This window comes from Limulus polyphemus, unplaced genomic scaffold (assembly GCF_000517525.1).
Source record: "Limulus polyphemus unplaced genomic scaffold, Limulus_polyphemus-2.1.2 Scaffold2334, whole genome shotgun sequence".
Lineage (NCBI taxonomy): Eukaryota > Metazoa > Arthropoda > Merostomata > Xiphosura > Limulidae > Limulus > Limulus polyphemus.
Window position 1 is genome coordinate 146,732 of NW_013667944.1, and position 11,685 is coordinate 158,416.

The 11,685-nt window shown below is 30.8% G+C and overlaps 1 protein-coding gene across 1 annotated transcript in view; it reads right to left on the bottom strand.

Annotated features, from left to right (window-relative positions):
* The window catches only part of LOC106466655 (biorientation of chromosomes in cell division protein 1-like 1), a 38,241-nt gene that overhangs the window by 13,195 nt on the left and 13,361 nt on the right, over nucleotides 1–11,685 (bottom strand). The window contains exon 3 of the mRNA XM_013926946.2: nucleotides 7,144–7,433. Within this exon, the coding sequence (XP_013782400.1) occupies nucleotides 7,144–7,433 (290 nt within the window). The remainder of the gene's footprint in view (nucleotides 1–7,143; nucleotides 7,434–11,685) is intronic.

Consider the following 11,685-nt stretch of genomic DNA (forward strand, 5'->3'; position numbering starts at 1 on the left):
TGACAATTTGTTATTAGATGAAACAAAGCTGGAATTGCTTAGATTTGAAACAAATTTGAAGTTTACTTTTAGCTAAGATAGTTTAAAATTTAAAATTGGTAAATTTTTTAAGTTGGTTATACCAGAAATTGTAAAAGTCAATTATTCCCACTTTTTGTTATAGCTTTCTTGTTTCAAAAGTTGTGAAAATCATAAATATATCATCTGAAACACTGGATTATTTTCTTTCTTGCAATCTCTTCACCATAGAACTCCTTTTTCTTATATGAAATAGAAATTTCCAAACTTTTTGTTAGTACATCATGAGGCTTGTTATGCAATATTTTTGAAACAGTGTAAGTTTTAATGGTTATATATTGTTTGTGTGTTACAAAAATGTAATAAATTAATGGATTTCTGAGTGTGTTTGTTTATTTTGTTCAAGTAATTACTTTAGTAGATAAATGTTTGCATAAAAAAAGTCTCACTGCAGTAATTTGACATCTAACAGATAAGTTAATCATTCATAGATATGAAGTCACAAAAGTGGAAATAGCACAGACCAAAGGCTTCATTGTTTGCTCTAGCTACTAATATTTGAAACAGTTGTAAATGACAAAGATAACTTTTATGTATAAGATAGAATAATATAAATACTATACATTTATATAGTTCTAATATTTTAGAAGATATTTTATTGCACCATTTCTTTCAATCAGTTTGTGTAATAAACTTTATTACAGTGCGTGTTAAGAACAAGAGAGAAATACCAAATAATCTTGAGTAACAGAATCTATATATTGTACAGGTCAAACATATGTAACATAGCTTGTAGTCTAGCAGTTATGGGCATTCTGTGTAACAGCTCAGTATAAAATTATGTTACATAGTGGTTTTTATTACATTATAATCAGTAAATTTACCAAAAAAAACATACTATATTTGAAAATGTCCCATGGTTATCATGATGTATGACTGAAATGTTCAGCTTTTGAAACTTTTATGAGTTATTAATTTTTATCAATGAAAGGTCAAAGTTGACATAATACTGTACAGAGGCACCAAAAAGAGTTAAAAAAAGTACAGTCAAAATAATATTGACTGGAATATTTTACTATGAGGAGTATAAACATAAATAGAACCTACTGAACAGACATATTTGTAGGACAGGGTCATACTAATCTTTGTACAAATAAATTAAAACCGGGAATAATTTTAACAGATAAGACACCTATAACTTGAAAACCTTACAGAGAATCTAAGAACTTTAAGGAAGAGTTTAAAGGATGTGTAAAGGATATGTTTGAGAAATAAGTTATAGAGGACAGTAGCAGTTCTTATCCTCCTTGTTAGCTTTGGTTCCTATGTATGATGGTAAATTAAGGTTCTGTATTGGTTTTACAAGGTTAAACGCAGTCACAGTCAAGGAACCTTACTCATTACCAAATATGCAAGAGACTTTAAATATTTGTGTAGGGAAGCACATTATGCTGGGAGACTTGTATATATAAAACACAACAATTTGTAAAATAATTTAATACATGCTACATGTTTCAACAGAGCATTGGTTTGTCTTCTTCAGGTATGATACAGATCCAAACAGAGAGGTTTATATACAGAACAAAAATGTCTCTATGGACTGTGGGTAACAAGATGTAACAATGGGGTGTTATCATGTGACAACAAAATAGTGTGACAGAGTTATTACGTAAAGGAAGGTCAGAGGAGCTAATTGAAAAATATTTTGCCAAAGTTTGTAAAACTTTTGTATATAAATCATTGTTTGTAATAACTATTTGTAATAACTGTTATTGTAAGTTGTATTGTTGTTATTAAAATATATTTGTATAGATAAAGAAAACTGTGTGTATCAATCTTGTTGGCAAATATCATAAATTGGAAATATATCAGCATTTATTTAACTACTAAATTTAAACTACAACTTAACTCAGTTTTAGGCTATTTGAAATTATAATATGTAACAATACTTTCATGGTTATGAACTGGGTGGATTCCACCCAGCCTGTAATGGATGAGTTAAGGTGTATCCCAAAACTGAGCAAGGGCCTGCATAGTAAAAAAGAAATGACAGCCCAGGCAGCCAGGACTGAGGAATCAGGCACATGAGACCAGAATAAAGGAACTTAGCAAAGAGGGATGTGGCAAAGTAACAACAGAAGGAGGAGGAACAATGGAAGACCAGTGAGTGAGGAACCAATCAGTGGGTAGGATGTGTTCATGTCAAGAAGACAGCCTGCAGCAATGTGTAGTGCCCCCAAGAACTAAGTCTTAACACTATCTTCTATACGTCTATGTAAAGGAGTATGAAAAGAAGATTAAACATTACCTACTAGGAATACATGTTATAGAGCAAGTAATCTCATCTAATCTTTGTGACTATGGGTGACATAACATAGAGCAAACAATTACGTGCAAACCCTATCTCCTATTGGTACATGTAGTAGTAATTAACCAGATTCAATCATTACAATCTATGTGTACATGGGAAGAAGTAATGGACTATAACAAAATAATATTGTCAAAGTGTGACATGATGGGAAAATAATTATGTTTAAATCTATCTTCCATTGGTAAGTAAAGAAGTAAATAACCACATCTGATCTTTATAGTCTATGGAGACATGATTAAGGAGTAATGAATGATGAGAAAACATTATCCACTACATGTTAACGCTAACAAAAAAGTATTGTCTATGTGTGACTTATCAAGAAGTAATTGACAAGAACTAACCACTACCATCCATGGGTACACATTTTGCAGTAAAAATCTATCACAAAACATTAATCAACAAGTGGACATGTTAACTCTCTCCATAAGGGGTCAGTCCCAGGGACAGACCACAGGACTATTTTTACTGGTATAGAGTTTTAATACTATAACTGTTAATGCAATGTGTATGTTCACAAAATTTGGCAGACTTTTAGTACAATTTACAAGTATTCTGTATGTGAATATATCGAGTATTTGTTTTGAATAGTCCGTGTGCAAAGTGATTTTCCTGTTAAGATAGAAAATACTTTTCTTTATCTCAAAAAATCTCAGATTTGATCTGTGAATTCTCTAAAACCTCCTAAATACATTTCAAATATTTGTTTTCACTAAAACAGATATTTTATCTGTTATTTTCTATACACTAACTGTAAACAACATTGGTCAATTTGACTGACCTTGTAACCACCAAAAAATAAAAATAAAAAGGGAAATAAATCTAAATTACCCTTTTTTCATTATAGAATTACTTCAAATTGGAACATGAAACTACATTCGTTTATCCTAAATAGCTTTAAACTCATAACAGTATACATCTACTTATAATTCAATTTTGTTGTTTTATTGCCTTTTTATTGGCCATTGAACCATGTCTAACTACTGTTCATGGCATTAAAAGTTGTAAATCACTTAAGGAACATGGAGGTCACATTACGCTATCAAATTACGTTACTCACAAGCTGCTAGCATGTGTGCCTCATGAAACATTATTATATTATCATATATTTTACCTAACTTAACCTTAACTAGCCTAAAGAGATCCCTATTTTTAGTTACTTTTATAATAATGAATAAAGAATAAACATGAAAAACATGAAATAAAGTACTTACCCAAATCTTCTTTTTTCTTGCTATTGATTATCAATGACATTTAACCCTATTTTTTATACTAATGGTAATAATGCACCAAATAATTTTCATTTAATTAAATAAAGCACCAAAGAATAATAACATGCAAAAAGTAGACAATTTCCCCTAACTATCGCAATTTTTCTGGCTTTCTATGCGACAAAAGCCATTAAAAATTCATCCAAGCTAGTCATTATCTTTCTTGTGGGAATGAAGCTAATACTAACAGTGAAATTGACAATTATCCATTCAAAAACCAATGTTATACAATATGTCATTTGATAGATAAAAACCTTGGCCTTTTATTGGCTATAGATAATATAGAATTAAATGTAAGAGAGAACTATTAACAAATAATGAAAGAGAGGATGTGACAGGCAGGTGTGGAAAGAGGGGTCTGATTTTCTGTTTGATAGCTTTGTAACCAACAAAATTGAAGAACATAAAATTATGATTTATCTGACCAATGACAATTTTATAGTGAGTAATTTTCATTTAATTTTGTACTTCTTGTAGGGGTGGTGGATAAAATAGAGAAGAGAAGATATATAGAGAAAATGTGTCACGTGTCACACTAGGGGAAATTCAATATTCTTTTAAATATTGCCGTATAAAATTAAGAACTTGAAACTTATATACTATTAAAATATGAATTATTAACTAAAGATTTTATGTATACTAATTGGAATAATATAAACAAAAAGTAGATTAATAAAATTTTGAATGTAAGCCGCTGAAACCTCATGACATGCGCAGTACATCGTTGTCAAAGTGTTGCATGTATAAATACACAATATCAAAATATTATCTCCTATGTGTACATGCTAAGAAGTAATGAAACAGAATTAAACATGACCATCTAAGTATGCATGCTAAAGAGAGAGGAACTAGACTGAAGCATCATCTGTCATGTGTACATATTAAGGGGTAACTAAATGCGACTAAATAGTACCTAATAAATGTTCATGTTAAGGAGTAATGCTCTATGATGAAATATTACCCTCTAAGTAACATAAAAAGTAAGGAACTATGACTAAACATATTCTATGTTGTATGTGAAGAAATAATGAACTAGAAGTAAACATTAACATCTAAGTATGCATATTAAGAATAAGCATCTATTTCTAAACATTAACTGTTGTATATATGGAAAAGATCAATGAACCATGACCAAACATAATATTCTAAGTAGGATACAATAAGAAGGAATTAACTATATCTAAACATTATCTCCTTATCTCCTATGTTTACATGTAAAGGAGTAATGAACTATGTCAGTCAACAACCTCAATGAGTTACATGTTAAGGAGTAATAGACAATTTCGAAAAACAATATCTTCTATGTGGACATATTAAAGAGTAAGAACTAGAATTAAGGAATAAGTGAATATGACCAACCATCAATGTCCATGTGTACATGCGAAAGATAGATGAACTATGATTAAACATAATATACTACGTGGGATATGAAGGAGTAAGTAACTGTTATTAAACATTATAGTCTAAGTATTATAAGTTAAGGAGTAATAAACAATATCTAAATGTTAAGTCCTATGAGTTACAAGTTGATGAAGAGTGAACCATACATAAACAATAACTTTTACATGTTACCTGGTAAGACAGGAAGAACGAGGCATAAAACAGCAGCAGCGAATTGAAACATGAAATAAATAAGTAAATGCTGGGTGCGGCACTAACAGGGGGGGAAGAAAGGAAACAATGGGTAGAAGGCATACGTAAAGTAGAAAAGTATTGGGTGGAAAAGTCACTTGATTTCATCCTTCTCAAAGTCAGCTTCAAAATCTGGGAAGGAAAATGTATGGCAGAGATGGAAGAAGAGGGTCCAGGCAACAACATGGACCCCACCACACAATGGATGATGTTACATTACTCTTCTTCTTACTGTATTTGTCAACCGGAGTGGCACCTTTTGCAATACATGATGGCTGTTAATATGTGAATTCATATTGAAAGGTTACACATGTAAGCATAACTGTGCTGAGGGAAAGAATGAGGATTTTCATGCATAAATGTAAAAGGAGTATTTGCACAGGGAGGTATGTCGCACTCCTACTGATAGGTTTTGTTGCATGAATGTCACTATGCAGTAACACAAATTCATATGTTTTCACATGAATTTAGATAGGAGTTTCAAAAGCTGGTGGCATGCAAGGCAAAACAGAATGATGTCAAAAGAAAAATAGCTAATCAGTAGGAAACTTTAGTTTCTTTGATTGATTAATATTGTTCATTGAAGATATTAAACTGAATATTTAGATTCACTGTATAAAAATATCTAGTTACTAATAAGTGTTTAATTTTGTTAACCTTAACCACGACTATTTCTTTAGTTCTCAAGTAAAATTCCTTTTAATAAATAATATTGTGATTGACTGTCCTAACTGGCAGTCCATTACAGTTGAAGTATGAAGGTTTAAGATAAAGTACAAGCTCATAATAATATTGAAATATTTTAACTGTGCTAGCCTAGGGATAGGATATCTGAACTACATAATTTTTTAATGTAACATTTGTTCAGTTTGACAGTTTAATATGTGAGCAATATATTGTTGTAAAATGAATTAGTAGCAACAGTTAACTTCTTATATTTGATCAACTTTAGCAATATAAATGGGAAGCTGAAACATTGATCTATTAACAATTTTACACTGAACTCACAGAGTATAGTTTTGTCATGAAAATACAATTTGCAAGTTATACACAGCAAAGAGTTAATACTTCATGTTTTCAGGCTTCAGCCATACTATTCTACTGTTGTTGATGCTTAAAAATGTGTGTGTATGGCAAGCAACTTCATATCCTACTTTCAAACAATTTTTACCTCCTCTTACATACAGATTCATTATCTATATTGTTTCTTCATTAATGTATGTAAGCATTCACTTTTCTGATCACTTGGTGAAAGGGCAGAATAAATAAAATCTTGTCAATACTAGTAGTTACAAAAGTCCATTAGGAATTTTAAGAACCCATGAGTGAAAACAAATGAGAACATCTTATGATATGTTTACCAAACTAGAAATGCCATATCAAGTGCTGATGACACTTTCATCCAGTATTAAAATTCTTATTATGGTCAGCATCTCAAGTTACCTAACCATAACAAATATTCACACACATTTTGTTACATCCTTGTTTTCTTTCACAGACAATTCAACATCTGAAAATTAAAATATAACTAAGAAAATTGACTGAACATTTTGCAAAAAATATTAACTTTTTGAAAACCTACAGTTATTTCTGTACAGATATTCAAGCTTCAAAATCATCTAATGGTATACATTAAATACATAGCCATGGTCTCAACACATATCTATAGAGGTTTTTTACACATTTTTATGACAAAGTTGGTAAAAATTTGGTTAAATAAGTGCATATGGAATACACAAGTAAAATATTATTATAAAAGTGAAACATAATACAAGAAAGTTTTTGTATTAAATTCCATTCAGTTCACAAATGTTACTTTTAGAGTGGCAAAATATATATTTATTATACACGTACCTTTAGGAGTTTGACTGCAGCTTCCTTCCTTTTCTTCTTTTTTTATAATTCCCAGTTGCGATGCAACTGTTTGAGATGGAGCCGACCATGAATGACTTGCAACCATTTGCTCTTTATAAAGTGTTCGTGGGTCAGGTTTTCTCTCCTTCACATAATACTCCTGAGGAGATTTTTCTAGGCCAAGGTATCTTCTCACAGCAGTGTTGATTTGAGGTAGGAAAACATGATTAATCTTGGGATTTACCACTTGTTCCACAACTCTTTCTACTCCCAAGGCCAGCATTCCTGATCTATATAATATGTGCAAAACACACAAATGAACTTAAACACAAATTCAGTTGAACATTAAATCTTGCACACATATGCCATATAACAGAATTCTACAAAAAATAACACTTGTTATCAATCTACATTTATGAAGAGTGGGTATGAACGGCTGACTAAGTACAGGTAGTGTAAAAGATAAAAGACAAAGATAAGACTGCTCCAAATGTTAATGTCAGCAACAGTTCATTTTATTCACAAATCTTAGTGAAATAGGTTCAAAACATGTATATTCTCAATTCACTTATAACAGGTACAGATTATCAAAAAAGCACATCCTATGAAACACATAAAGTACCCTACTGCATGATACTGCAGTTACACATCTGACAGCAAGTATATGCATACAAATGAACAATTTGCTTTCAGTGTATACACTCTTTATGATGTTGCTTTTTAACTTAATCAAAATTTAAAACATGATGCATTAACCTCATCAATTCTCTAAATAATTTGAAACTTGCAATTATGTAGGTCAATTCTTACCCTTTACTTTTCAAGAAAACAATTTGCTTTCAGTGTATTCACTCTTTATGATGTTGCTTTTTAACTTAATCAAAATTTAAAACATGATGCATTAACCTCATCAATTCTCTAAATAATTTGGAACTTGCAATTATGTAGGTCAATTCTTACCCTTTACTTTTCAAGAAAACTAGCTGAAAGATCAAATTATCTTCATATGACAACCCATCCATCACCAAAATCATATATCACACTGTCTCAAAAGCTTAAAAGCAGTATCAACCAAATACCCCAAGATTCTTTTCCTCATCTACATAATTAAGAGAATTCTATTTTAAATTAGATGAATAATTCATATTATAATCCATATGCATAACCTTTCACTTCTTTCTATCTGCCATGTGTTTTTTCAACTAAGTAACCAAAGTCTTATCTCTAAAATCATATCATCATTACAGACAGTCAGATTTAATTTTTTTTTGTCAATAGTAAACTTAACCAATTTTCCACCTGCATACCTATCAATGTCATTAATGTAAATTATAAATAATAACAGTCACAGCACACATCCATGAGACACACTGTTTATGACATTAATCCAGTTAGACTGAATTCCATTAACCTTCACACTACAGACAGGTCAAAGAGCACATCACAATGTTTTACAGTTATTTTCGAAATTTAATTAAACAACTTAATCATCAATGTATGTCAATAAAATTGGAATCAAAAAATAGATTATGATTCACACTTTAATATTAAATATGTTTTAATTTCTTAATTTGAAAGAAAATATTTCAAAAAATGTTAAATATCCTATTTTTGTGTGTCACATAGTACAGCCTCTTGTCTTATTGCTCAGTTTATATTTTACTACACCTACTATACAATGTCTATAGTGGTTAAAGAATTAGAAATTCAAACTTCAGGCATTTATAAGCTAAAACACAAAATAAAAACCTTACACCTTTTTGATTTGCTGAGATATTAATATATTTTGCAAACCTAATGGAGTAAAACTTACCACTTTTGAAACCTATTGTCTACTCATGCCTACTTCCCTTAAGTACATGTTTATAATCAATAGAAATAGCATTTTTCAAACTTCGTAAATCTGAAAGTCCTTTGTAACTGGCTTAAAAGGGGAAAACCATATTTTTACTGGAAATGTTGAAGTTTGTTGACTAAATTGTTGCTACGAACAGAAGTGAAATTATTTTTAACCCACATATAGCTTAGTTAGAAAGCCACATAAATTACAGTGATTTTACTGTACCAGTATAGTAATTTGATAATTTTTTGATCTTCTGAAATGCATCTTTGAAATCTACAAACATTAATTTCTCTTCCCCTCCACTTGAAAAAATAAACAAGGCTTACAGCAAAGCTTAGCAAGTATGACACACAAGTACAAATCAATTTTGTAACATCATAAGTACTAACAATCGTTGTTTTCTGATATATTTCATACATACTGTTCTATATTTTAAGAAAAATAACTAAAAATAAAGCATTTATGAGTAAATAGTAATAATATATATACATGCTCATAAGCACTTACACACTTTGTACACCTATACCACTAAATACTGACCACCCCAGGAGGATAACTAACATCCAAATACATATGAAGTTTATTGGATTGTCACAGACTTTGTACAGAGCTATATCATTTTCTTGCACTTTTATTACTTTAGACAATTCTCGTTACAACCACAATACCCCCCCCCACAAAAAAAGCTTCATGGCCCCCAGGAGGGCTGCAGCTCCCACTTTGTGAAACTGCTGTATGGAGTTAGGGTATACAAAACAACAGATAAATTATAAAGTTTATCTGAAAAAAAAAAAGTTTGATATTTATTTAGGAGGTTTTGGAGATTAAGCAAATGAGCTTTGACAGTTTTCAGATGAAAAAAAAGCATTCTTAATCTTAACATGGAAATCATTCTGCACTCAGAGTAGTCAACATTCTGACTCCATATGTTCATGGACAAATGTTTAGTAAAAGTTCTGATTTTTTTTAACTACAAAAGACTTATAATGTTTACTAAAAGCTTGAAAAATTTTGTAGAGATACACAAAACATGTTAAAAGTTATAGTACAGAAACTCTGATGGTCAATTGGGAGTCATATGGTTAGTATAACCCACAGAGCCCATAGTGAGAGGGTTAATAACTACTTTGCTTCCTCCCATTCAGCCAGCTTTCAACTCTGGATGATATGTTCTTTATCTTCTAGGTGGCACAACATCAAAAGTTTACTGAAAAATTCAAATAAACCAAATCTTCTCCTTTACCCTCTGTCAAATAAGAAGTAACATCCACAAAACAAATTAATAGGTTAGTAAGGCATGACATTCTCTTTGTAAAATGTTGGCTCTGTAACACATTTTTGAACTTCAAGAAATGATCCTGTAAAATATGTTTTATCAGACTCTCAAATGTTCCCCAACACTAAAGTAACATTAACTGGCCAAAAACTGCTTGGACAATGTACATCTTCCCTTTAAAAATTGAGCTAACATTAACTACTACCCTTTAATCTTCAAGTACATATCTTCTAACAAAAATTAAAGGAAGTAGCTCAGAAATCTAGTCCTTCACCTCTTTTAAATCTCAAGGGTGAATATTATCAAGTCTAGGAGCCTTCTCTATTTTTAAATTAAATTTTTCTCCTCCAAGCTTTGGATTAACATCCATACTACACACTCCAAAAACATTTCCTCCAAACAAACTCTAAGGGTAATGAATTCAACCAACATCCTCACTGGCAAAAGAACAATGAGAAAATATTACTTTAAAGCTCAACAATCTCACACTCATCAACAAAAACTCTACTCCCCATCCCTCAATATCCAATTTCCATTCTCACATTCTGCTTATCTTTAATATATCTAGATAGAAAATCCTTACTGTTAAATTCTAACATTGATTAAAAGTTATTATTACATGTGAACTCTACTTCATGGGCCCTTTTTAGCATTGTAATTTTCCTTTTAACTAATTCTCTAACTCTTCTGTAATTCTATAAAATTTCCATCCTGGTCATCAGTTATAATTTCCTAAACCTATGATGTTTATTTCTTATGGCTATATTAATCTACCTGGCCTATTATTCATACAAATCCTTTTTTTCTCTGGACAGAGTATGCCTATTCTGAATCATAATATGCTACATTTCTTCAGCATTTCCCCATACCTCAGCTAGAGTAAACTCTCACACCTCACGACCTCAAAATTGACATTCTGAAAACTTGGAATTATTATTATTGATGTCAATGTGCAACGAAACATCAAATTAATTATGATTTCGTCACTCACATCCAAATACACCCCCACCTCTACACCAGTAATTGTATCTTAATTCGATGTTAACCCTCTCCACATGGGTCATGAGTGGAAGGCCATGTCATTGCATTTGTTGACGCTAATTCATAATTTTATTGAAGTACTATTTTATGAATTTATGTCAGTAAGTTTGCTATCAAGCTGTAGATTATAATTAAAATTTTAGTATTATACATTATTCACTTTTTGATTTAAAATTAAATATTAAAAAAACACAGTTAAACATCAATTTTTGTGTGCCACGTGATATGTTAAATGCAGCACTGATTTCGTACGAATTAGGAACTCAAATTACCAATATTGACAAGCTAAAATATAAAATAAGAATGCCTTATCTTTTCTATTTGCCAAGATATTACTCATGTAATGAATCAAACACAATAGCACCCCGACCACCTTATTCCA